The sequence below is a fragment of the Opisthocomus hoazin genome, chromosome 2 (assembly GCF_030867145.1).
Source record: "Opisthocomus hoazin isolate bOpiHoa1 chromosome 2, bOpiHoa1.hap1, whole genome shotgun sequence".
Classification (NCBI taxonomy): Eukaryota; Metazoa; Chordata; class Aves; order Opisthocomiformes; family Opisthocomidae; genus Opisthocomus; species Opisthocomus hoazin.
Genome location: NC_134415.1, coordinates 81,562,998 through 81,590,884, shown reverse-complemented (window position 1 = coordinate 81,590,884; position 27,887 = coordinate 81,562,998). Strand labels below are relative to the sequence as shown.

The window sequence follows — 27,887 nt, the reverse complement described above, 5'->3', positions numbered from 1 at the left end:
CTCCCCCCACCCCTCCGGGCCGCCGCCGGGTCTCGCCCTCCCGCTGGCGCCGCGCCTCCCGGGGAGGGGGCGTTGGGCGGGTTTTTCCCCCGGTGCCTGAGGAAAAGTTGGCGCTGGGCGGGGGCGAAGCGGCCCCGCATTGCCGTCTTCGGGCGCGGGCACTTCCCCGCGGGCGGCGGCGTGGCCGGTCTACTTCCGGGTTCGCACCTTTCCCCCCCCCCCCCTTTGGCCGTCGCTCCGCGCCCCTTCCCCTGCCGGCGGCCGCTGCCCTTCAGCGTAGCCGCCGCCGCCTGGGACGGGGGCAGGCGGGTGCCGGGCCGCTCCGCCCGTCAAACGCGAACGGCGACAGCAGCCGTGACGGATGGAGGGTGCAGGGACGGAACCCCCGCCCGCCGCCGAGCGGGGCGCGGGGCCCCGCCGAGAGCCGCCAGCGCCGGGGCCGAGGTAACGGCCGGGCGCGGGGACGCTGCGGCAGCCCGACGCCAGGGGGCGGCCCTCGCCCCGCCGCCGGCGGATGGCGGTGACGGCCCGGAGAGCCGGGGCGGGCGGGCAGCGGCGCGGAGTGCCCGCGGCCGGGGCGGGAGGGGAGGCCGGGGCGGAGAGCCGACGGATGGCGGGGGAGCCGGGGAGCGGAGGGTGGGGCGGCGGCGTTGCGCCGCGAAGGGCGCGGGGTTCGGCCGCCCTGCGGTAACGGCGCAGAGGGGGGGGTGTGTGAGGGACCGAGGCGGGCGCCGCTGGCGGGTGTCACGCGCCGCGCCGTGTGCGCGGGGGTTTAAAGGCGGGTGGTGGCGGGGACGCCATTTTGAATGGCTCCCTGCCGCGCCGCCGGGAGCGCGGGGTCGCAGCCGGCCGCTGCCCGCCCGCGGCGGGGAGGGGGCCGCGGCGGCGGGGCTCTCCGGGTAACGGTCCCACGTAGCCTCCCGGCCGGCCCTGAAGCGGAGTTGCCGGTGCGGAGGGGAGAACAAATAAAGTGCAGAAGTGGCTCCGGGGTTCCTCTTGCCGGGTTTCGCGCCCGGGGGCGGCGGCGGAGCCGGTGGGCGCAGGCCGGGCGGGCGGGGGGGGGGGGCCGTGCCGTGGCTGCCCCCACCCGGAGCCCCGCCGGCCGGCGCGTCCCGGTGGGCGTCGGTGCCGAGCGCCGGCGGCTTCGCCCGTCGGCAGCGGTTCGGCCGCGGCGGAGCACACGGCGGGGCAGGGGAGCGGCTGCTGAACGAATCTCAATGATAAGCGAACATCTCGGTGGCAGCAGCGCACGTAAATGTTTTGCCCAGGCTGTTGGAGAACACGAAGTTGGCATGTCTAGGTTAATTTTAAGTCTCTTTTTGGTTTAACGCGAGGGAATTAGCGTTTTAATCTGATAAACGTCTTATCTAAAGAGATTTGATTCATTTGCTTGTTTTTCTTTTACCAGTTGTTAGCTTGTTAGTGGTTGTGAGTAAATTATGTGTGACGTTGTCAGAGTGAGGGGACGAAATCGTAGTGCGCTGTGCCAGCTTGCGTACAGACTTCTCGCCTTTTCCTTACATAACTGATCTTGCTGTTCTTTTCAAATGGGCTGGGCACAGGGCTGGGGTTTTCTTCCCATCTAACTAGCCTGTTTTGGAATTTGACATTGTGCAGGGAAACACTATTGCAAATACAGAGGAATGTCCTGTTGTAAACAAGCCATCAGATACTAACAAAATAATTATAGATAAATTTGCTTGTAGTTCATTTAAATATAGTTGTTCACAGTTTTACCGGTATCTGGATATAATACTGTACTAAAATGCAACAGTGCATGTTTGTTTACTCTTAGAATGATACCTATATGCTTTTCTTTACAAAACTGCAAGTCATTTGTTTTTTAAAACACACACTGAAAAAATTCTTAAAACTTCAGAGGAGACAACACAGACAAGCTCGTTTGGAAAACTATTTATAAGATACACAACTAAGCCATGGTTCTTTGAAGAATGATGATGCTTTTTCCCCCTTGGTATAAAGTAGTAAGAATCAATACTGAATTAAATTATGACCTCAATTATTAATACACCAGGAAGCCAAGTTTCCTTTGCTGTAGTGAAACGAGTCATGTATGTAATGGCAAAAGTAATGATTACGGCTGGTGTTTGTCCTGCGTAGTAGTTACAAAAATGCAGCTGTAGTAAAAGCTCTGCCTGTGTGTGCAGGACAAAAATAGTTGCTCTGCTTCTACCCTACTTTTAACATACGTTCTGTAAAGGGCATGTGCTGTCGTTTTACCAGACTTTTTTAAGTCTGAAAAGGTTTTGGCTGGCCTATACGAAAAACATTTTGGAAGTGGAAAAACGGTGATAAATGAAGAAGGAAACCCCAAACCCACTCCCTCCTAGGCCTGGGCGGCCGCGGCCTCAGCCAGTGCCGGGCTGCAGCGGCGAGGTCACCAGCAGCGTTTCAGGTTGCGTCCCCGAGCACAGGGGTGCGTTTTAAAGCCCACACCGTTAACGCATTCGTTCCTCCTTTCTCCCTGCGTTTTGCCCGAGTCGCAGCCCAGACCCGCGGCGTGCGCGCAGCGCGGCCGCCGAGCCGGCAGGCGAGACTCGGAGCGGGCGCTGGGCCGGGAGGTACTTTCCGGGGGAGCCATGTTTCCCTCGGTGAGGAGCCTGAGCGCCCTGCGCTGCCGGGCCGGCGGCGGGCGGCGAGACCCTGTCGAGCCGGGCCGGGGCCGGGGCAGCGGCCGCCGGGCGCCGCCGCCTCCTCCGCCCGCGCCGCCTGGGCCCGGCGCGGCGCTGGCCGCGGTGCTGAACCCGGCCGGCGGGCGCGGCGCGGGAGGGTCGGTGTCGGGGGCAGGGCCGCGGGATGCGCTCTGGGCGTGCGTCCCTCCGGCGTGTTGTGGCATCGCTCACAAGGGGTCACGGTGGGGAAATGCTTTCGCCGAGAGGCTTTATGTAACACGCGGGATCGCTCCGGTAGTGAATGCTGGTCGTGAAACCAGTGACAGGAATTCTGCAGCGCCTTCTTGTCTAGCAAGGGAGCCCTTCCAGCAGGAAAGATTTTTTTTTGTGGACAACTTGCGAATCCTAATGTTACCTGTATAAAATGGAAGTGCAGCTGAAACCAGCAACTAGGCAGGAACTTGCTATTTGCTGTTTTTAACCACAGGTTCAGTTTATGAAAGGACATTCTGAAAGCTAGCATGAAAACAGCATGTCATCAGTGAGAACAAAATAACCACTGATAGCAGGGGGAAGGTTCAAGACAAAGCAGCTATCCCGAACAGCAATACACAACAGACATGAGCTTCCTTTCTTTTCTTCCTCTCCTTGAGAAAAGGCAGTTCAATTTCGAAAGGCATGCAATCTTGCAGATTTTTTTTTTCTAAATTCACTTTAATGTGCCTCAGCATCTCCAGTACATTAAAAAAATAAAAAAGCTTTTTTTCACCACAGAGACAAGTGTTCATTTTCTGTAATTGCACACTGGGTGTTTCAAATGCAGTTGCACAATAAAAAGCAAGTACGCTACTCTGTTTTGATGTGTAGAGGCTAAAAAAAGACAAAACAACCTGATGTGTTTCATATGGGAGGATAACAGTTTTAAAAATATACAGACTTTTTAACATTGTGCTTCTAAAAATAGAATGAATTGATATGCAGGGTCTTCAGATTAAAGGTCAGAGGTGACAAACCGGGACAAAGGTCATGCAGCTCATTTTCAAGCAATCAGTTTCTAGTTTTTTCATGGTTGAACAAAAGCTTAATTATACAGAAAAGCAAGGACTGTAATATTTAACTAGTCAATTTTAACAGAGAAATAGAAGTAGTTTTACACAATTCGCTCTTTTCTTGAATATGGCTGCAATGTGGAATTATTTGTGCTACTGTTGCTGATATAAGAATAGGTCTGTCTAAATTTAAACATTTAAATACATTTTAAATTTGACATCTAATAATCTACAATCTGTGTTTAGTATTTGTACTTGAGAACTGAGAGAAGAGTGTATAGCCATTTTCTGCTATTTCAGTGATCTTAGCAAAAAATAAGAGGTCTATCCTGATGATGTATACTAAGATTTCGATAAAGTTAAAATTGCAGGTCCATGCATTTTGACATTTGTGCACATACTTATTATTTCTAGCAAAGCACTTGCCTTCCCAAAAATCCTCCTTTCAGTTTGCAGCATTGTCTGTGTCACTGTGCAGTAATTACACAGACCTAAAACCTGACTGTTTAACCAGCATGTGTATGCAATTATCTTTTTATTCTATGCAGTGTAGTATTCTTTCACTAATTGAGGTTCAGGGTTCTTAATTATTTGAAGGGGATTGTTTCAATGTTTGCATTAATAATATCACATTTGCAGTAAACCATGTTTTCATAAATATTCTAAAGATACTTAATAAATATTCCATAGGTAACATTTTGTATATATTTAGACTACATGCAGTACTGCAACACCTAAGGATAATGCCCACAAATTATACTGTTAAAATTTGTACACTCACTAGTATTTTTGCATTGCGTAGTAGGTTTTTGTTTTTCTTGAGACGCTGTGTCTCCTGTACCTACTTCAAATCCTGATGTGTGCACTGATTGTATAGATTTTGATTTTTGATTTTAGAGATTGTGAATTTTTAGTCCTATTTTCTGGTTTGAATTAATGACCTATCTGCACTGAAGTTTATGGAATAATGATCATTGCATTACTTTATTTATTCAATTGTTTTAAATGATGACTCCATCAGAAGGTACAACATACAGGATGCTGTCCGGTTAAAATGAGAAAAATGTCATACAACCCGTACTATACATACTTCTGGAAAGTTAATATTGGTGTTTAAAATGCAGACACTCATCTGTTGTTTTACTCTTATAACCTTTGGTTGGATTGTTTTAATCCACAATAACCATAGCAGTATTTTGTGAGCATGTTATGAAATACAAATGATTTTTAAAAATCCATCTTTGTTAATGCATTCAAGTAATAATTGAGTGACTAAAAAAAAAACCAAACCATCCAACCAAGAAAGAAGATTCTGTGATTTGTAGGTAAACGACATGTACAAATAAAACAAAAATTTTATGCAAAGGAAGGGTCTCTGAAAGATGCGTAAATTCCCTGAAAACAAGTATTTGATTAATGTAAAACATCCCAGAAGGGAGGTTGGAATAAACCATACTAAAGTTATTATAAAAACAAAAATCTGTAGAATATTTTTTTAAAAATAAGACTTGTTGTAGTGCCATCACTTTTGAGGGGATGGTGTTGAAGCCTTAATTGATTATTTTTATAACCTAAACAAAAGTCGTTAAGTTATACTATTGGTTTGTAGAATGGATTTAATGTTGGTATAATCATGGTTTTACATTGAGAAAAAAGCACATACAATTCTGGATTAAAAATGTAACATCTCTACATTGAATGTGAACAATACACATTCAATTTAGTGTAATTAGGGAGAACAGAAAAAAAGCATTTTTCTTTAAAACCTTAAATATTGAATTCACCTTGTTGCTGTAATGGCTCTTGCTTAATTTGGCCTGTAGCATGTATCTTTTCAGGGCTTCATTTGTCATTGTTTTGTTTGCAAATAGTTTTTAAGTGGGGAAATAAAATCTTACTGTACACATATATATAGTTTCTCATAGTAATAAATAACTACAAAATAATCGGGGATCAATCTCTGAAAAATATGTTGATCTATCTATGATTTGAGAGTTGTGGCTTTTAAAGATTTTTTTCCTTACAAAGTACTGATACTAATTAATTTAAAAAATACAAAGACAAATCCATCTGAAAACAAATGTAATAAGATCATAAGGTAGTTTTATCATTGTTTCATTTGCTGTATAGCAAATCATTGTGTGGCAATTTCAATATGCCCATGTTACCAGTAAACTGGGAACAAAATACTTTAAATATGAAGTAAATAGAAAACCAGTAGTAGTAGAGTGTGATGTGTTTTATTTTTAAATTGTCTATTTAAAAAATGTCATATTTGAATCTTACGAAATACTGTGAAACATATTTACATTGCTTTTTATTAAATAATTGTCATAGTTGCTTAATATATGTACATTCAGATGCAGACTGTATGAAATTGCAGATTATCCTGTCAAATACACTAAATATGAAAATTGTGTATACCTAATTTCAGTCCTTAAAACAAAAATAGTCTTGTTCAGTGTGTTTTTTCAGTTTTAACCTAAATAAATCTTGAATAGTTTTAAATGCTAAAATAATTGTCAATATTAATATAATGATAGTAATTAATTTTGAAGAGAAACTTGGATCCTGTTTAAGTAGTTGGCAGGCTTTAATTTGCTCCGATTCTGATACAGTGGGTTTTGTTACTCCTTTTTGTTGCCAAAAAGAATCAGATTTGTAACAGCAGTGGAAGCATGTTTTACCTTTCTCTGTGCTTGTTCTCACTGTAGTCAGATGACAAGGTGCGTAACTGGATGTTGGATCTTCAAAAATGTGTACTTCATTTCGTAGAAACTAAGGTATGCTTAGCCTCTTTTTATGTCTGAGAAAAGCATACCTGGACTATTGCCAAGCATTTTATTTACTTCAAACTGTAATTACTTTCCTGCAGATCAGTCACAAAATTGGGTGAAATTCGTAAAGAAAGACCAAATCTAAATTTGCTAGTTGTTCAATTAATTTTATTGAATCAGCATTTTTTAAATGTTTTGGCATATCACATGCGCTTGCTTTTATCTTCACTTGCTGGAGAAATATTGTAGTAGTGTAAGAAGATAAATATGGAAGAAAAGCAAAGAAAATTATAGCTAGACTAAGAATAAAATTGAGAGCTTTCAATTTTTTTTTTCCCCTCTATAATTACATATGGACATTGACACCTGAGTGTGCATTTTCAGGAAATTTTCATTTTACTTATTTATGCATTTCAAACTAACTGTATTTTACTGAATGAAACAAAAAGAGTTAAAACAATGAAAACATCTCAAGAGGAAACCCATTATTTACAGTTGTACGTTAAGGAATCCATGTACATACTCTTAAAACAAGTTAATTCAGAGTATAAGACAACACTCATTTGTGATGTTTGAAATCAAAATACTTTGTGCATAGTGCTTCTACCAGCAGTCAAGAACTGTAAACGAGAGTAAGGTGTTAGTTAATTTTTACTGACTGGTTCAAAAGAGAGACAGCAAAGTTTGTTAATTACAAAATGTGTGTTCTAAGTTAATGTAGCTGACCAGTGTGTCTGTATATATTTTAAAAGCTGATGTTTTATGGTCTTTGTACACTTGGGTTCTGTACACAGAGTTTTAAAATTTTGTGTATACTTTGCAGCATGCATCCATTTAAGTCTTCGGTCCTGATGAGTTAACTAATTCATTTAACTAAGCTATATAAGCTGTTAAATAAGATGAATTACAGAATGTGCTGCCTGGAAGGAAGGGTGGATTACCTTTGCCTGATGTCTGTCCATGTGTCTTTAACTGATACTACTCTTTTCATTGTATTTCCTATCCTGCAATAATTCCAGAAAGTGTTCTGTTGCGTTAGTTTTTTGTGCCTACTGTTACAGTATCCTTCCACATGCTGTGAATACATAGTTAAAACAAGGATTGCTTTCAAAGCAAGTAACTTTCTCCTCTGAAAACATTTTGCTGTCTAGTATGTAATTCCTAAATAGCATTTATTTGGTTATTTGCAGTTACGAAGTTCATGTAAATGCCAAGATAGTTTCAGTACTAAAACGGCAAAATACTTTCCTGTTTTGTACAGCATAAGGAGGTGTAGGAGAGTTCACTATGAGCCATTGCAGAGCCCAAACCTGCTTCCATTTGAGTCAGACTGATGTCTTACGGCTTTCAGTAGGATGCAGGAAAATACATGCCACTTAGTTTCTCATTCAAACTATCTGGTTTAAAGGAGTTTGTAGAATTGGCATGCCCAGGCTTTTCTACCCTAATGTCCCTTGTGCCAGGTTTTGTGTATCGTATTGGGAAGCTTTTTATAATAAATGCTTTGTAAAAAAAATAAATCTTTTTTTCTACTCAATTGGATATATTTATGTGCACCGAAATATGTGATGCTTACAGATGTGTTGTGAAATGGCAGTACTGGAAACAAGAATAACTTGAGTTTGTGCTGTTTTCTGCTACAATTTTTAAGAACTGTACTTTTCCCCTTTGAGTCCAGACACCACTCCGGCAAATATTTATTTTTAATCCCTTCATAAACTGAAGCAGACTATGTGCCAAAGCCAAGAACGGATCCTTTACTCTATGCTTGCATATTTCATTGTGTTGCATAAATAATGCAAGTAAATCCAAAAGACACAAAAGCCACATAGCCACAGGTTGGTGGAACAAAGCAGCAGACACAAGAGATTGGGCTCCAGTGCTTGAAGGTGTAAAAGCAGAGATAGGTTTAATTCAAGGGAAAAGTCCACCCAGTTCCAGTGGAAAACTTAGTTACTGCAAAAGAAGAGGGGCTGAATCAGCTTGCCAGCGTTGTTGCACTGAAATGAAAGATTGTACCATCCCCTTTCCTGATTCCTGGTGTTGGAAAGGACTCGGGATAACTGGCTGTAGGGGAAAAGGAGTTGGAGAAATTTGAATCTGACTTGTCTTTGGTCATTTGTCTGCTGGCTTTGCTCACTCCTAGTGGAATATGCCGTTTTTAGTAAGAGAGCAGGATAACTGTCAGGATGTGTTCTTAAGTTGGAAAAAGACAAATCTCAGATTTCTCTAAAAGAGAAGAGAATTGGGCTTGTGTCTAAACAGGAGGATAATGCAATTCCTTGTTTGATTTGGATGGGTTTTAGTTAAAGTAGATTATTTAAAAGACAGTAGAGGGTGACAAGAGGACAGGCTTGTAGCAGGTCAGCTTTATTCATCTTTCCTTCGTTAAGCAAACTGGACAGCCTAAGTAATAAGATTACTCCAAAACCAAGGTCTTTTTCATGCGTCCTGCCGTGTGCAATACTCATTTGCTGCGCAATATTTTTATTGGTGTTCTACAAAATTAGCAAGGCCGTGCTCAGCTGGATCGAAAGGAGTTTCATGCAGTTTCAATCAATCAAGTCACACATCTGTGTTTTTATGACTAATGGGTTTCATTCAGACAGAGACCTAGAATTTAATATTATTACAGATTATATTCTGCAGTTTTATAAGTGGCGTAATTGAAAATGTTTTTCTATTCATACTCAGAAATTGGCATTGAGTTACAATTTTGACCATGAAAGAATCCCAAAGAATCATTTTTATTGTTTTTTTTAAAGAACCATATAGAAGGTATGATTGATTGCTTAATTTGTACAATTTAAGCATAGTAGAAGACAACCGACTACTTCTTAGGTTACCGATTGCAATTAAATATTGATGAAGGAAACAAACACCTTCCGACATCCTGCAAATCTGTGTCTTTTCCCTCTGTTGTCACCGACTGCGAGGCTTTCGTAAGAGACCAATGAAAGGGGCAAAGCCTTTACAGACTCTTGAGAGAAAAAAAAAAAAAGCAGCGGCTGATTTTTGTCTTACGCCTTGGTTATCTCGTGGTTCTGATGAGCTAGGTGAGTCTCAGGCAGTTAATAAGTTTACAGGTCACTTCACAGAGTCAATGCCCTGGCATTTTACGGCCTTCTAATGAGCCGTTAAACTGGAGAAGAGGTAATTAAATATGGTACTCTGCCACAACTTACGCAGTACTGACTCCAGCTCTCTGATTTTAGGTTCCTCAGAAGACGATGAGGTCATTCAAGAAGGTCTCCTCAGGCTCAGGTCAGTCTTCTCTATAGCGTCTTACATGGCTGACTGTGTCTCTGTGGAACTGAGGTGTCCCGCTGCCTCTGATTAACTTAATTATGGGGGGGGAGGGGGGGAGGGGTATCGTTAATTGTGTGTACAGGCTTCAGAGTTCTTGCGTGATGCCGTCCGGGCGTCGTGCTTCCGTCAGACGAACAAACCGTTCTGTCAGGAACGCTCCTGTCGGTAACCGCCGGCAGACACCTGCTGGGACCCGCACCTCCGCCGCCTTCGGCCCCACGGCCACGCACTCGTGGGCGCGGGCGGCAGCTGGAACTCCGCGAGTAATTTCCGCGCCGCTGCCCAGCTGCAGCGCGGTGCGGCCGTTACCCCCGCGCCGCCCAACCGCCACCGGGGCGCGGCCCGGCCCTTCCCGCCCGCCCGCGGCCGCGCATGCGCGGGGCCGCCCGCCGAGCGGCGCTGTGTGCCGGCGGGCGGGGCGCAGGTCCCACCTGTGCGGCGGGGCGGGGGGAGCCGCCCGTGTCGCCGCGGGCTGCCCTGCGGCGGAGCCCCGGGACGGGGGGCGAGGGCCGCCCCGGCGCCGGAACGGAGGCTGAGGCGGGCCCCGCGCGCGCCGGGCGGCTGCCTCAGGTGTACCGGCTGCAGGCGGCGGGCGGGGGGAAGAGACGCCTGTCGCCCCCGCCAGACCCGTCGTTGGGGACGGGCGCGGTGCGAAAGCGCCGTTGTAACCCCGGTGACTTCGTAGCCCGCGGGTTCCCGTCGGGCGCTGGCGGAGCGATCGGAAACGTTTCCCCCTTTTCCCCGGGAGCGACGCGGCCGCCGCCGAAAGGAAAGCCCGCCGGGTGGGTTGGTGGGTGGCAACCCCCGCCCTCGGCCCGGAGGCTTCACGGCGGCGGAAAGGGAAAGCGGTTTTGGCGCCCAAAGTGTAGGTGAGGGTTTTGGCGGGAAGGGCTCAGCACCGGCAGAGACGCCTGGCCTGGGGGCCGCCCCGACCCCCAGGCCAGGCGTCTCTGCCCTGAGGAAACACCCGTAAACCCCCCCCCTTCCCGTCGGCGAGGAGCGCCGGCTGTGCTTTGAAATGGGAAGTCGCTGGCAGCGCCCCGAGCTCGGCTTTCAAGTGCAAAACGCGCGTTGTGTTTCAGACGCACGCCGGTCGGTCGTCTGTTCGGCTTCTGTTGTTGTGCTTGGAGGTGGGGGTCCTGTGGGGGGTTTGGGGAATGGAAGAAACCGGACTTCGGACTGCAGAAGTTTTAGGAAGGCGGCGAGTTGGAAATCCAACACCACTGGTTTTGGTTACATAGTTTCAAGTGAGCTCCTGCTGTGCGTTTAGAAAGACAATGATTCCAGCTTCTATAAATATCTTTGCCAGAATTAGCATCTATTTGGCGAAATGCAAGGATAGAAATACCTTTTTTAATATGCGGACTATTACCATTAAACTACTTTTTTCACGAACTGGTTTGTTCTGCAGGGCTTTCTTGGCTTCCCGCCCCCCGATTCTTTGCAAATGAATTTTGGAAGGGTGTTCTTGGTTTGTGTTCTTCTTTTTCCCTTCCCCCCCCCCTTTTTTTTTTTCCCTTTCCCGGAGAGTTCCCAGCTGGCAGCAGCTCTCTACCTTCCACAAAACTTGAAAGGCTGATGTCCCTTGCAGGAAATGAATGAGTCGATAACATCTGACACCAGTGACCAGTCCAGTGACCCCAACCTTAATTCCACTAATACTGGAGGCCTGAAAAATCTCAGTAAAGACCCTTTGCAAACCTGCCCCCCCCCCCCCCCCGTTTTACAAAATCTGCATTTATTTTGCAGTGCAAGAAATACGTTGTGACAAATATCTTTGCATTCATTTATTTACGTGTTTCTGTAGTCTGTCATTTACTCATCGAAGAACATACTGTACTGAATTTTCTTTTAACTGAAAATTGTTAACAAGACATTCTTTTCCATTTAATGAACTCAGTCAACTCGTTTGTATTTCTTTAGCCAATATCCTAGCCTCTGAGGAATTTTTATACCAATCGTCGGTGGTATAAATCAATCTGAAAAAAAAATAAAGACCTCTAAGCCGGTATTAAACAGAATACTTTCTGACTTTTCGAAGGGCTCGTATTTTATAAATTTAGCCACATAGCATTCTGCTACAAGAAATGCCATCTTGGGCGCTTCATGTAAACGGTGGGAGCGTGGTTTTTTTTTCCTTCCCGTAACCTTAATTTCTTGGTCATCGCGGGGGTTTTGCGTCTGTTAAAATCTCGTGCGTTTATCATATATTAGACATCGGCCCGGTCACAAGATCCAAGCATATAAAATCACTGGTGATCTAAGGTGGTGAAATAATCGCGGCTGTGCAGGGGAAGGGAGGCTGCGGGCGGCGAGCAGCGGGGCGCGGCGCGGGTCGGGCCGCTGCGGGGAGCCGAGCCCCGGTGCGGCGGCGGGCTGCGGGGGGGGGGGGGCGCGGAGCCGTGCGGGAGTCAGAGCTCGTCCCCGTCCCCTCGCCCGCCCGCCGCCGTCCCGCCTTCCCCAAGGCGGCCGCAGGGGTCAGCCCCCCCCCCCCCCCCCCTCAGCGCGGAGCAGACCGGCCGGCGCCGCGGCCCGAACTGCGGCGTTTGGCGGGGGGCGGGTTCGGTGGGGTCCGGGTAACGGAGCCCGCGTTCTGGCGAGGTGTCGGCGGGGTTTTTTTACGTTCTTAGTACTTTTTAAATAAGCGCCTGGCCGTTGAGTGCAGCGGTGGCAGAGGCGTGCAAGCACGCCGGCAGCCGCGTTACCTGCGGGAGCCGAGGGCAGTGCCGGGGCAGGGGGGAGCCCCTCGCCCCCCCACTGGCACTCAGGGCTGAAACCGGCGGCCCCCGGTCAGCTCGGTGCCTCCTCGCTTTGTCCTCTTCCTCCGGGGTTTGGGGTTTTTTTTTCCGCCTTCCTCCTCGGCAGCGAAGCCCCTTCTCTGTCAGTTCTCCTCCTCCTCCCCCCCGCTCCCGGGGAGCAATCGCTGCCGGCTGAGGTTCGCTCCAACACTGGGCTTGGAAACCGGGCCCTTATTTAGGAAGTCATTAATCACATCCCCTCCCCCGGAAAGAGATGGCGGAGAAACCTGTGAAGTGCGGTTCCTCGCCCCATCCCCCTCCGGCAACGTTTCCAACCGCCCCCCCCCCCCCCCGCCCCCGGCGCTGCGGCCGCGCTCAGGTGATGCCGCCCGCTCCCCGTTCCAGCGGTGGGTCAGCAGCGCGGTGCACGGGCGCGCGTGGGCAGGGAGAGGCAGGCCCCGCCCCCCGGGGCGCGGGTCTCGCGTGGTGGCGGCGGGCGGGCCGCCCGCGCGCAGCTGGTAACGGGCGCTGGTGCCGGCGCTCCCACGCCGCACCTCGCGCCTCCGCCGCTGCGTGACACGCGGGTCTTCCCACGTCCTCGTGCACGCGCGGGAGCGTAGAAACCCCCGAGTAAGACGTCATCTCGGTTTCCCGTAAAGACGCGCGCAGATGAGCTGTCGAAAAGAAGAAGAAGAAAAAAGAAAAACCGAAAACCCACAGAGGCCGCGTTGGAAATTTCTTGTTCATTCATAAATAATTTCGGCGTGCCCGCCCGGCCGCGGCGGCGATTGGCTGCGGCCGCCTCCTGCCAGCCCCCGAGGACCCGATGTGAAATTAGTCGCAAGAAAGCATGTAATTGACCGAGTCACGTGCGCGCAGGGGGCCAGGAGCGGAGCGAGCCAGAAGGGGAAAAATCAAAAGAGGGAAAGCACGTTAGACCATGCGAGCGAAATCCGCGATCGTTCGCGATCAGGATGTCAGGTTAATGCAGAAGACCACTTCGATCCACAGGGAAAGTTTTCATCTCAGGAGTTTGGAGCAGAGGGCCCGTGGGGCAACATGGCCGAAGGTTAATTTTCTTTTTCTATTGTTTTACTCTGATTTTCGCTCGCTCTCTCCCCCCCTCTCCCCCCTCCCCTCCCAACCCCCCCTTTTAACCCAACTATGCATTACCCTTTTTGAGCAGCTCGCCCGAGGGGGCTTTCTCCAAACCCATTGTTACCCGGCTCAGAAACTGTTCCGTACCGCCCACACCGATTCACGACTTGAAAAGCTTTCAGGGGGCTATTGTCTGAATTGTTCCTGTTTGATTAAGCACGGTCGCGGTGGTGGGATGAGAAAACGGCCGTACACCTGTCCCAACTTGAATCGAAAGTTTATTCCGAGGAGGGATGGACGCACGCTGGAAAATAGTGGTTTCCGCGCCGCATGTGCAATAACCCGTTGTGCAATCCACCCAATTTTGCTTATTCTGTGTCCTCCACCTCTCCTCGGACGGCCTCCCCCCTCGCCCCCCGGTCCTGCGCCTTGCCAGGAGAGACCAGTTGGGCTGAGGATTTCTGTCGAGGAATGGGATCGGTCTTAAACCAGCAATATTCAAGTAAAGTATCGCGTTCCGTGCTGTGATGTGGCTGAAAGATGGAGTTAAATGGAAAAATACACGTATGTAGAGAAACGTGGGCTGCCCTGGGCACAGAGAGAGGGAGAGCCTCGGTACGCCGTGTTTCCTCTCCATAACCTCCGGTGATTTTATCTTTTTACGTATTTTGGGGAGAAGGTTGTGTATTTTAGGATTTAGGGGAAAAAAAGCTCTTTTCGCCGTTCAGCTTTTTGCTTTTGTTTTGTTCGCCTTTTTTTTTTTTTTTCCTCACCCGTTTCTTCTGTAGTAACTCCTTTATACAGTGGCGAAAGGATGTTACCAGAATTTAACTCTTCGCTTTGCATCTTGTCCCCCCCCTTCCTTTTTTTTGTCCCCCCTTCCCCCCCACCCCTCCCGCCTCTCCCTCTTCCTCAGCAGGGGCGAGTAAAGGTGGAGACGAGCCCGGGAAGCTGCCGGAGCAGGAAGAAGAGGAGGAATCCCAGGTTTTGCACGGAACCGGCCATTGCAAATGGTTCAATGTGAGAATGGGATTCGGGTTCATCTCCATGAGTAACCGAGAGGGAAGCCCCTTGGAGTCTCCGGTTGATGTCTTTGTACACCAAGTAAGGCTCATTTTTTGTCTTTCATCTCAGCCTGCCGCATCTGGTTGAGCTCAGTGGGACTCCGGTTTCACGTGAAGAGAAGTAACCTAATTTTCCTAGGTATTTAGGGGCATCTGTAATTAAAAAGTTGCCTTAGGTTGTGGTTTTGTTGGCAGCGTACAAGTTGAGTAAATAAGGTCGTTAGATTGTTCTTAGTCTCTGTGGCCAGAGATCTGTGCGAAGGGATAACGTTGTTTCTTTACATCTTCCTCCTTGCTTGGAAACTTCTCCCGTGCCTTTTATTTGTTTTCAGATGCCACACTTTTCTTTTTAACAAGGCTTATTATTTGTTACCAGGAGCAGATATGCCTTTCCTTGAAAACTGGTTAAATTTAAGCTCAGAGAAGGATAAATAAACGTAGGTTTTCATTTAGATAACATTTTAATACAATTTTAAACGCTTTTCTTGTAAACCTCGAATTGCTTTTTAAAAGCTCATCTGAGATTAGTTAGTGAAATTAAGACATAATTACAGTGTTATTTTGCAGTAATTCAGACCTGAGAGTGTCCCTGTGGTGATACACTGAAGTGTGTATGGGGTTTGGCTGGTTGATTTTTAAATATTCCTTCCGGGGACGGGGGGGTGCAGGGGGGAGTAACGATTAAGGAATCGGAGCAAACACAACGTCTCTGTAAGGCTGTTTGGGAGAGAAGGCGCGTGTGGCTGTTGTTTTTATTTTTAAGCGTAGCAGCGTGAACGGTGTCACATTTTGGACGTGGAAGCTGGTACGAATGCCTTCATGCAAAGGAGTTTCAGAGGCAAGATACGTACAAAATGATAAAGGGAGCTTTTCCCAAGGTCTGTAGCGTGGTTTGTGAAGAAGGAGCATGTGTAGAGCTTCCCCTGTCCTTCTCTTAGTCTCCAGTTGCAACCATGCTATTTTGAATTTCACCCGTCTTCTCTGTGATCAGAGAAGAGGAGAGTGGTATCAGGTAAAGAGACCATTTTGGGTTTGGCCAGGGCCATGTTAGGAGGGCAAAAAGGCATCTTAACTTTTTACGTAGTTGTCCATTTTCTATGACGTTTGCAGTGACGGGGCAGGGGGGTGTTCCATGATTATATAGTGATTCCCTTTGAAAGTTCCATTTGATGGCCTGGCCACGTTTTGTGGTAACTTTCATCAGACTTTTTAAAATAATACACCTTTCATTAAGTTAATAAAAAGGTGACTGCAACTTAGGAGGAGTTCTGCTGCTGTGGCATGTGTTGCCTTGCTCCTTGCGGTGGTGGGGCGCGTTTCTGATCCTGCTGTCTTGCGTGTACCCTGCGCCTGCGGCCCTGCACGGCAGTCTTAGCTGCTTGCATTTGGGATCATGCACAAAGTGCAGAATCCAGTAGTGAACCTAAATCCTTAGCTTCCTGCTTCGTATGGGCGTATGAGGTGCCCCCTTCTTTGCTGCTGTTTTTCTCTTTTTAGAACTGAATGAGTGAAAATACTTACCAAAGAAGGAGTGCTCTGCCTCCTGGTTTTGTCCCTTTCTTCCGTTTGTACCTTTGAAAGTCATGAAATTGCTCTTTGGAGTTCTGTAAATTTACTTTATGGATAAAACCCTTTTTTCTTCATCTAATTTTGTGTTAATATGTGTAATTCTTTTCTGCTTCTCAAATAATATGACAAACATTTGAAGCATAGCAGTGTTAATAAAAAAACCCCACATTTTGAAACGAAGGTATTCTTAGAGCTGTGGAAATAGAGAAGTGTTGAACTGCATGATAACGTGATACATTTAATTAATACTAAATAAGGTGTGCTGTTCCATAAGGGAAAGTAGTCATAGAAAATAATAAAAATGTGTGTGTTAAATTTGGAAGTCGCTATTCAGTTGTGTCTACTAAAGGAGGGGACAAGAAGGAAATGTTAAGCATGTTTGTTTACACCTTAGTTTTTTACGCTTTTTTTTTTTTACTTTTTACACACAGGTTTCTAAGACATTGTAGTGTAAAATGCAATGAAAAATAACATGCTTCATGTTATTTGTCATTGCACATAAACTGTGCGCCTCAGTCATTTTGAGTATTACTTAGAGATACGTCTTACTGAGTGAAGTTATTAGTATTCTGCAATGGGTTGCTCTTGACAACAAAGAAACTATTTTTCTTACCTTTTTCTTTCTGATGAAATCTAGGATATACATAAACTTAATGGTGACCTGAATCTTCTTCCCATCACTCAAAAGTAAAATTTTTCTGTTTAATGTAATGGGGAGAAGCAGTATCTACTTAATTTCAGAGTACATTTTTAGATAATTTATATTGCCATATAGAACGCTTTGTGTTAGCTGACCAGTGGTAACAGTAGCAGCCAGAGCATAAAAATGTCTTTAAATCAGTCATGTCATTTAATAGTGCTGCTTATACAACAGAGTTTGTTGCCTGAACAGTGGTTGGACCCTATTCCTATTAGTTTGAAAAATTCAGTCTTGTGAAAAGGCCTTTTCAAGGCAAAGATGTTAGTTTATTAATCTGTTGAAACAAAATACTGTTGTTCAAAACTGCTTTGAAAACACTTCATCATTTATTTGTGTGCACAGTGTTGCATGCATTCACTTGTTCTGTAATGTTTGTAGCTCCTAGTATCATTTTATAGAATAAGACAGCCTAAGCAGAAGAAAGAAGCTTCTTATTTAGTCCAAGTCCTGTCAAAGCCAGCTTGAACCCTGCAACAATGTTTTTACTTCCTTATCTTACCTTTCCTTGGTGAGGTTATGCCCAGTTTAGGAGATCTTGCTATGAGCAAAAACTTGCTGGATGTCAAGTCAAAATTCCTATAATAGTTTAAGCTCATTATGCCTAGACTTACGAGCTTGCAATAAATAATTTTGCTTTCTTCTTGGAGTTCCTCCTTGGTTGTGCGCAGATTATCGTCATGTTTTTTGAAAGCCAATGCTTCCCTAATTGTATATACTGATATATTTTTAGAGGATGATGGTTTTGTTTGGACTTCTCTTCCCCTCCACCCAGTGAAAGTTCTGGTCACGGAACAGCTGCAGTATTGAGTTTTTAACTCTACCTTCAGCACTAATCATTTTGATTGATCTTCTCTGAACTACCTTCAGGTTGTTGTTACCATGCTGATAGTGAGCTACCTAGAGCTAGATGCATTATTTGAGGTAGAAATACGTCAGCCATTATGTATGTGCATCTGTGTGTGTGTGTGTATAATGTAAATAAGGTACACTTACAGCTATACCCTTGTCCTTTTTTAGCTCTGTTCTGATACAGCTTATGTCTTTTAGTCATGTGTTTGAGTCATTCAGTGTCATGTAAAAATGACAAGTCCTAAAAACTATTTAATTTTTCAAAGGTGAGCCGTGTCCAGTGCAGCAATATGCCTTGTCCACTGTGTTTCTTTTACAAAAAAAATGAATAGTAGCAATGTTAGTACTGTGTGACTGTCAAATCCAAGGAATGTGCTCCTTACTGAATATGACTCCATATTGTCATTCGTACTTTTAATGGGTTACCATGGATTGAATAATACAGCTTGCTTCCCTTTTATTATGTGAATTCTGCACATAGTTATGTGTGAACCACTCTTGTTAAATTTTAGAAAAAGAACTATTTGTCAAAGGGTAAAACAGACTGGAGAGGTGAAGTGAGTGAAACCTTTTGTGATGCCCATGAAAAAAGGTCTTCATTGCTAAGAACTAAGAAGAGCTCAAGCTTTCATAAAACCAGAGAAAAGGATGATGTTTGTTAAAATTTTTTTGCATGTTCAAAATTGTACACACCACTTAGATACGTACAACTTTTTTGGATGCTGGCAGTAAGGCAAAAATGCTGCGGATTCTTTTTTGCACACAATTTGTATGGGCTGTGTTAGAAACGTGTCTGTTTTCCTTTCCTTAGCATAAAGCCCAGATGTTAAAGATGATAATGAAGGGTAGGGTGCTGGATTTAATACATGTTTGTGAATATCAAGGGTTATAATTTTATGTTTCGTTTCTGAGTAATGTGGTCTGTCAGGATGAGATAGATTGTTCAGTTTAGAAGATGTTTGTTGGGGCCTGGCTCTGTAGTCCAAAATTCTAACTGGCTTTAAGGGATCAATACAGGATTTCTGAACTGGGACCTTAAACGTGATTCTTCTTTGGGATCCTCTTTTATGAGATGGGGAGAGGAAGGAAGGGAGGAGCAGCACGCAGGAGTTGGTGTATTTTGTTTTCTCATTAAAAGGAACGTGGCTGGTTTGAAATTTTTCACTTTCATCTGAACTTTCTTACTGTTGCTGCAAGTTACTGTTATTACATGGTGTGATAAAAATGAAAGGGAGCCTTTTTGCTTTCACAGAGTGCTTCTACACTGCGCTTTCATTTGTGTATTATAAATTTTGCTCTTATTGTTGCAAATACCTGTAACAAAAGAAGGAGGGAAAATTACTGAGATTATTCAGTTACAATTGTAAACAGAAAAATAAATGAAAAATTAGACGTGTATGCAGCATCTGAAAAGTATTTTCCCTTAATTTGACCAACCATCCTGTTTGATGATTCATGAGATGCTTGTTCTTTATCCTAGAAACAGTAGTTCAATTGTGGGTAAAATACTATGAATTTAAAGTTGGGCATGGGGTGGCACAGTGATTGCTGACTTTCTAACATTGTGACGTGATCCTGTGTTTTTACAAGGATGCATTCATTCATCTAGCACATCTTTTCCATTTCTGCATTGTCAGGAGCCTGTAAAAAGCTACTTAATTGCTCAGGATCACTCTTTTAAGTTCTAGGCAAGCAAGTGGGATCAATACTGCATTGCTTGTTATTGTTAAATATGACATAGCAATGCTCTTTTGAAGTACAGAAGTCTTCACGCAGAGTAAGGTGTTACAAACGTATCATCTTTGACTTTTGCTGGGGACCAGGCAAGCCTAGTCCTAATCAAAAGTGGCTAGGAGGATTTAGAGAGGGAAGCTGAGGAAGGAAGCGAATGGGGAGTAAACATGTCTATGCGGTGAGCCTGTGTATCAGAGGTCCGGCAGAGATCAGACCCACGCGAAAGATGTGCGTGTCAGAGCCTGCTCAGCAGCCCCAACACAGGCAGAATCTGTAGTGGGTAACTGTTGGGAGATCCGGAGCCAAGCTTTAGCACCCACCAGTTGTGCTGGACCATACAAAGAAAGCTGACTTTAAATTATGGAGACCATGGATGTGTGGTGTGGAGCAGTACAGCCTTGTTAGGAGTTTTGGTTTTTTGGGTTTTTTTTTAGTTTTTTTCTTTCCATTTTGGCCACTAGTTAGGCCGTGTCATTTCAAGTCCGGTAGGATGTCCTGTGTATCTGTGGACACGTAGACAGATGGCAAAATACTTCACTGAGAGCTTGATGGTTTAAGATGGTTGTCTGAAGAAACCTAGCATTTGGTGTTTAAGTTATGAGGCTACCATATGTGGAAATACCTTCCAGATTTCATTTATTTACATCTAAACCCAACATTATAGTGCATTTTTATCGATAGACATATGTCATATTTAAGTGAGTGGCAAGTCCCATTAAACCTAAAGGGTGTCGAATCAGATCAGACTTTGTTGAAGAAGTTTGAACATTAAATGTTGACAAGCAAAAATCGCAGGCGGCCCAAAGACAGATAGGCCTGCAGTGGGACTGTTTTGTCTTAAGAGAGATTTCCCGCTTTGGCAGAGCAGTAAGTATACCCTTTCCAGAGCATGCTATCCTCCTTTTCTCCAAGACTGAGGAAGTTGTGCGCAGGGCTTGGGATACTGGAAGGAAGAGGATATTTTGTCTGGGGCACAAACATAAGATATCAAAGCAGATACATGAACCGAAGCTAAAAGGAAATGAATTGTCAAATTGGGGAAGATGTTATTGTTGCTTGCCCTGGTCTGCAGCTACATTACTGAAGTAGTAAGTATATCTAGACCCATCCAGAGTTTTGGTTTAGGCTCTTTAAAAAGTGTACTCCCGTGTAAGTACTGTTTAATTCATCTTCCTTATGTAACCAATCTCAGTAAAGGCCTGTCATCTTTCCCCACTGATATCAACTGAAGCAAAATTAGGCCCATCAGTTTCCACAAACTTGTATAAAAGTGACCATAAGGATATAATTTAAGTAAGATCCTAGGAACCTAGAAAATGAAGGGTAAAGACCATTTATGATGTTTCTTATATGAACACAATGAAATAAGGATATACCGTTTACATTTTAATCCCTGTATTTAAGGGTGCTTTTTTTTCCCCTTTTGTTAAATCAGCTGAAATTTATCCTGACTGTTAGAAAAGTATTACATGACACACTAGCTCTTTCTAAGGGACAGTTACTCAGGACAGGTCTGGGCCAGCTTTTGCTTGCTGGATATCACTGGTGAAAGCAGCGAATCCTTAAATTGCTTTTGCAGCAGCAGAGTATCAGTAAACACCTCTGCATGGAAGGTGGGGAAGTGCTTCTGATTGCTCGAGCATATTTAGTTGGAGAAATTGGTGTCCAGTCTTTTCCTCAGATTGTTCTGGCTGGTCCTGATTTAAAATGGGGGTTAACTCTGGGAGGTGGTGAGAGAGAATTCCAGATCCCCACTCCAGAGATGGCTCAGCTGCTTGTGGAGCAGCTGTGGAAACTGCTGCAAGTTTTACAGTCCGCTGTATTAAGGAAAACTGGCACTGGTTTTTATTTTTTCCTAACATGCAAAGCTGTAACATGCAGCAGGTCAGCAGCTGCTCTGTGAGCAGCTGAGTTGGCTTTGCAGTAGCAGTGTGGTGAACAGGTGGAGGTTGAAACTGCTACAGCCACCCTTCTTGGTGGGAGTCCTGCAGCCGTGATTTGACTTCTACATTTGGCAGCAGTGCTGCTGCTGAAGTAAACTTCAAGAGCTTAGAAGGCACTCTCCCTGTTGGGCTAGCGTTAAGTGCTTGTGAAGCTGCATGACAAACCCAGCTGGGGAAATTTTGGCTTTCATCTCTGATTTTTATCATTTTTCATATCGGAGAAATCCCGTGGTACCCACAAATAAGGGTGGGCAGTGTTGGCACCATGGAAGGGTGGCCAGGGATCTAAACAAGAAGCTGCCAGGGTGAGGTGAAGGTATAGAAGAGAGAGCTGGAAGCTACTGTCACAGTAACGTGACTGAAACTGCAGTCTCCTCTGGTGCAAAATAGCAGAATGTTGGTGCTACCTTCAGCTGGAGATGGAGAGACAATGAAAGCATTAGTGACTTTTCAAGAAAAAGGGCACTTGTGGGTACTGGAATGAGTATAAGCAACTGAGCTCTCCTTGGAAGTGGAATGTTTCAGGAATCTATTTTGACTCACACTTCAGTCTTACAAGCTTTTCTTGCATTACTGATTACAATTAAGCTTTGGCTTTGAAATATATTGAATTGCAGTTTTAAAACAGCTTTATTTATAAAACAAAACAAAAAAATTAGGACGAATTTTTTATTCATTACAATAATGTGTTTCTTCTACAGAACAGAAGTAAGTATATTTACAGGGCATGTTCATAATAATTTGGATATATTCTTTCAGCAGATAGGCGAGAGCTTAGTGCAATTCATTAATAATCTGAAAAGTACAGCTCCTTAATTATTCCATGTGCATAACTTTGAAAATTAAATACATCAATACATTTGAAAAGTTATTTGTTTGAGAGTATGCATGATATCCTTGTTCTATTATCAGTGCAGGAGCCAAGAAAATTACACAGATAATTTCTATTCCAAAGTTCTAATCTAGTGCTATAGTTACATTTTTTTTTGGATGGAGCGGGGCTGAAAGGTTAGGTTTGGTTTTGTTGGCATCATAGGTTTGTATTTTCACCTGTTAAACAATTTTAACAGGTAAAATCTGAGTGAACGCATATATAATCAATATTTGGAGTGTATCAATTTGTCTACAAAATCGAAGTAATATTCCATGACTACTACAGATCTTGTGATGCTATGTTAGAAAACACTGATGATGTTATTACATTCGTAAGTGTGTACTTCTCATGAACATAGCTGATTGTAGCTTTCACATCAAAGCTAATCTGTTCCCAGAGAGGCCGTCTTGTAATTAGTCTTGGTAATTTATAGGTATGCAGTGTTGAGGGATTTTTTTTTTTCCCTAGATTGTTTTTATTATAGTGCCACTTGAGGCTACTTTAACATTTGTGTTATAACTGTCTTTGTTTATGGTCACATAAATACATGGACCAAAATAATCCCTGGGCTGAAATGGAGAGTGAAAGTGATAGCCCTTGTGCCCTTTTAGTTGACTAGAATAAGCATGAACTTGTATTTTTTTCAGAGTACAGGTGTCTTTAAAATCTCTTAATGTGCGTGTGTGCTATAATTTTTAAAATGTTTTATTTCATTTTACAACTGTGTATTGTAAGCCAGTAATCAAATTCTTGGTTGGTTTTACGGGCTATTTGTAATAATACAATCTTAGTGGAAATGTGGGGTTTTAAAAAGTCTCTGCTGACCATGTGTAGTAATTTATGAATATTCTTAGGCTTGTTATATTGGAAATACTAGAAATATATGAAAGTTCGTAGTAGACCCAAGCTGACTTCTGTAGACTTTGGATTAGACCCCCAACTACTGCCTATATTTAACAGATACATACATTGCTATCTTACGCTGTTTAATTACCTGGTTTAAGACATGTAGATTGCCCATCTTAAGAATTAGCCATTGTTGACACTAAAGTGAGTAAGATCAAAGACTTATTCACAAAACTGTTTGCTACCCTCTCCCCCAGATATTAAAACCAATAGTACATCAGGTGAGTGGAAATTTGAGAATTGTTTCAACAGCAAACAAAAACTGCTCCTTAATGTAATGAAACCACAACATCCCTTCTTTTCTTGTGGATCTTACGACATGATGGGCCTAATTCTGCTCAATCTTCCCACGTGAAGTGGTCCCACTAACCTGTGAAACTTGTTCAGTAAACTGGACAGCATTAGTGGATTTTAAGTCTCTTACATAAATGCTCTTACTGGAACTATGTAGTTTATGTCCTTTTGTTTGTGTGCTTTTTGTGCTCAAAAACTTGAGGGCTGTATTGTGATCTGATATGTTACCTGTACAGTGCCTAAAATGTAGAATAGTAAACTGGGGTTTGGGTCAGTGCTGCTTAATTAAAAGTTATCTTAAAATTATGTAACTTAACATAATATGTATGCATGAACTTGACATTTATGTAACTTGTATATACTTTTCACAATATGCTACCTTTTGTACTGTGGATGTTTATAATCTAATGTCTTACCTAAATTCATCTGACCACTAATCTGCCAGTCTGCTTCGATGCAAAGCTCTTCATCTGGTAATATGTTTTTTTTATCTTCCTGTGGAAAAATTTCTCAGTCCCAAATCATTTCCTCGCAGGAGGGAGGAGTGGTAGAAGTATGTGAAACGCTGCTAAGGTGAAAAGACCCTCACCATGGGTGCAGGCAGGTTCCATTGAAGGGGAATGAAGTTCCTCCTTGCAGTGAAAGCGCCTTGGGAGCTTGAGCAGCTCTGCAGTAATCTAGAGACAGTTGGGGCCACCTGTACAGGACCTTTGGTTTCTGGCAGGGGCAATAGGATGTGGTGGGCACTGGGATAACTTGTGACAAGCTCTGTACCTGGCAGTACGGTGTATCTGTGTTCACAAGGGGAACGATGGAATCCTCCTGGCAGAATCCTTCATCATCTGCCTTTTTCTGTGTAGAAATCCTACCCAGATACGAGGGAGAGCGCTGACTTACGGGGAGGGGGAAGTAGCTGAACCCTCTGTCCAGACAGGAGGGGGTGGAAAGTTTCCAGATTTGGAGGCATGGTATGGTCCTCAAATATTTGTAAATGCAGTTACTGAAGAAGTTTCCATTTCACCACAGTGCTTAATAGCTCGTCACTACAGTGATTAAATTCTCATTTGGCTGTGCCAAACCTGCTTTGTTCGTCTGCTTCATTGTTTGGTTTGGGGGGGTTTTGTGTGCATGTGGTTCATCAAAGAAAGCACGTTACATTTGTAATAGCTGTTTTATGTGAATCAAAATCACATTTGTTTCATGTTTCCATGTAGCATGTTTTGCAAAAACTGTTTAATGGATGGGAAATGTAGGGTAGAAGTTGACCCTGTAAGGAATGCATGGTTTCTTGTATGGGCGTCTGCGTGGCTGTAACGTTCACACCGATTTTAACTGACAGGACATTCAGCAGGGCATCCTGTTCATTGTGTGTGATTCTGGTTTAGAAACTATTGCAACCTAGGAAAAAAGATAAAAGTAAAATAAATTTTAAAAGTGTTGGCTTCAGAAATTAGTGATAATTGTTGAAGAAATACATTACTTGTAAGGTGATTGATCTGGGTGTGAAGGAGATGGATGAATAAACAATTATCAGGAATGAAGTGTTGCTTTACAGACAGCTTTGCATGTCACTATTGACTTTAAAGGACTAGTCACAGAGAGAGGACTGTGGGATTGAACTATAGATGGTAAGGGAGCAAAAGATTTTAAAGGTGCATTCTCAAGATGAAAATCATATTCAGGATTTCCAGGCAGAAATATATTACATCTGAAAATAAAATCTTTGCTTAGACTAGCTGGAGTAGGATTTTGTTAATGTTAATTCCTGCTTTTGCAAACACTTAATGCAGCAGTAAATACCACATCTTTCACTAAGGAGTGCTATAGTCTCCTATATGCACTAAAAAAGCAGGCTATCAGATTTTCCTCTTAGCAATGCCGCCTTTTCCTCAATAATTAAAAAAAAAAAGACTAAACATTCTAAAATCTGATCTGTGAGATTTGAAAATGTTTAAATTATTTAAATTCAAAACACTCTAGTTGAGAGGGTTGCTTTAAATTTGGTCTATGTCTACATTGTCTTCAGTAGAAATTAGCAAAGACTCTGTAAAACATAAAAATACCCTTCTTGCATTTTTATGTGGTGTCTTTGTATTTAATGACTACATAACATTTTTGTAAGACAGTGGTTACTTTTCAAAATTCATCTGCAGTCTGCTTGGAGCAACCAAATCTCTTTATGTTTAATAATTTAACTGGTGGATTCAGTTTCCCCAAAGAATTTTTACATTAATCTTCATTAATTTATTTCCATTAAGCAATTGTATATTTTTTAAAATAGCAGATTATTTTTGTAATAGTTTTTTTTACTGGCAGTTATTAATGGTTTATTGGTAAGTGATAGCCCATTCTATGCGTACATGGGTTTGTTGTCTCACAAACAGAGTTCGTTGGTATAATGCGAAGTTCAACAGACTACAGGTTTATTGTTAATCTTCACAGCGATGGTACTTCCTTGCATGATCGTTTCTTTAACTGGTGACAGCTGTAAATGGACCAAGATTAAACTGTTAATGTGGCTACAGTTGAAGCACTGTCGTTTTGCCAAAGATAAATTATTTTTAGTGTTCATTATTTGATAGTATAATCAATGTTTTAACATTTTCTGTGATCTCCTGTATATTAATATACAATTTTTTCATACGGGAATCTGTAATTCTATGTAATTATGGGTAAAGTGATACTATGCTTTTATAATTACATTTTGTTTTCCTTTTCTGCATATGTAATTTTGTATTTATTCTTTATTAATAACATGTGCATTACATACAAAGCAGCACTGACCACAATAGGTGTCATGGAATGCACCTATATAGTATATTCTCTTAAGAAGTATTGAGGTAATTGGCATAAAATGGTTGATTTTGTTCTATTATTTCTGGTTTTAGGCTGATGAATATAATCTATTTGTTAAATTCTTAAAAACTGGTGACCTTAGCTTAGTTTCTGTTTTCTCCCTCCATTTGACTCGCATTTTAAAAGTACAGTATATTTTAGCTACACTTTAATGACCAAATGTTACTAAGAGATGAAATGTTGAGCCAGGTGAAATCAGTGAAATAGGGGTCAAGAAGTTTCAATAATACGTGTGCACAATTTCTCTCAAGGATTTTTTTCTGGTAGTTTCATTTGGGAGCTTAGATACTTAGAAAAATTTGATTAAATAAAGGTAAGGGGGTTTTGTGTATATCAGCTATCATTCAGTGTACTTGTTTTCACTATGTTTGCAAGTGCTTCACAACCTTTAAAATGTCCCCAAAACTAGTTATATAACAGGATTTTTTGTATGAACTTATCATATATGAATGTTCACCTAAATTTCTTGCAGCATATTCAGCTAAACCACGTACCTTAAGAGAAACATGACACCTCTTTATTTACATCTTATGTGACAGAAAATCCTCCATTGGCTTCCTTTGTTCCTCTCCACCGGGGTCTCCCGTTAGTTTAAGTGTAGGTTTGCCATTTTGTGGACAAGTTTGAAATTCCTGGCATTTCAGGTCTAAAAGAGGACTGACTTGGCAGATAATTTGTTACTGATGATGTGTAAGAGAATAAAAATGTGTACTGCTCCATGGCTTTCTCCGCTTAACATGTAGAAAACAGTTGGTATGGTTCTTTTGTTGTTGTTTAATTCCAACAGTTTAATAAAGTTAATCTGAATTTGTATGTCTTGCTAGTACATTGTTCTTCTGGGGGCACTTGCATCTCATTGCCAATTATTTTAAGACGATGGACAAAAAAAAGCAAATTATTCCCTTTTATTAAGTCTGGGTAGAAGCAAATTACCGAACAGTAAGGGTACATGCTAAATATATATGAAAAATAGTAATCCTTGCTTCCTTTAAAAATTGGTTCATTGACAAATAGCAATTACATTTTTGTAAAATAATTCTGACACATTTTCTAGTCAAAGTATTTGACAAAAACAGATAATCAGATTTTGAAATGTCCAGTTTCCCTGAATTTAACTAGTTTTATAAAGAGCTTTCTGGTAACAAAACGTTGCTATAACATTACTGTTAACAAGCTACATGCAAGCATTAAGAAATTAGCAAAATTAATTTAGCTATTATTAAAAAAAAACCCACAGTGAAAATATTCATTATGAAATAATACCAGATCTCTGAAATACTTGTGTACAAGCCTTGTTTTCATCCTCAACCGCATTGGTGCCTGTTTCAGGGAATACACTCAACAATGCGGGTCAGTCTGGGTTCTGCTGCATAAAGGAACGGCAGAGACCGCTGCGAATCGTCACAGCGGTTTTCATATTTGTCGGTCCCCGTTTGGATCAGTGCATCGCAAATCCATATAATTAGTGTTTAGAAGGGGCCAAAAGTAAAGATT

The 27,887-nt window shown here is 43.2% G+C and overlaps 1 protein-coding gene across 1 annotated transcript in view; it reads left to right on the top strand.

Annotated features, from left to right (window-relative positions):
- The first annotated feature begins 338 nt into the window (after positions 1-338).
- The window catches only part of LIN28B (lin-28 RNA binding posttranscriptional regulator B), a 99,048-nt gene continuing 71,499 nt past the window's right edge, over positions 339-27,887 (top strand). The window contains exons 1-3 of the mRNA XM_075447184.1: positions 339-444; positions 9,675-9,723; positions 14,524-14,708. Coding sequence (XP_075303299.1) covers positions 9,690-9,723; positions 14,524-14,708 — 219 coding nt within the window. The 5' untranslated portion in view covers positions 339-444; positions 9,675-9,689. The remainder of the gene's footprint in view (positions 445-9,674; positions 9,724-14,523; positions 14,709-27,887) is intronic.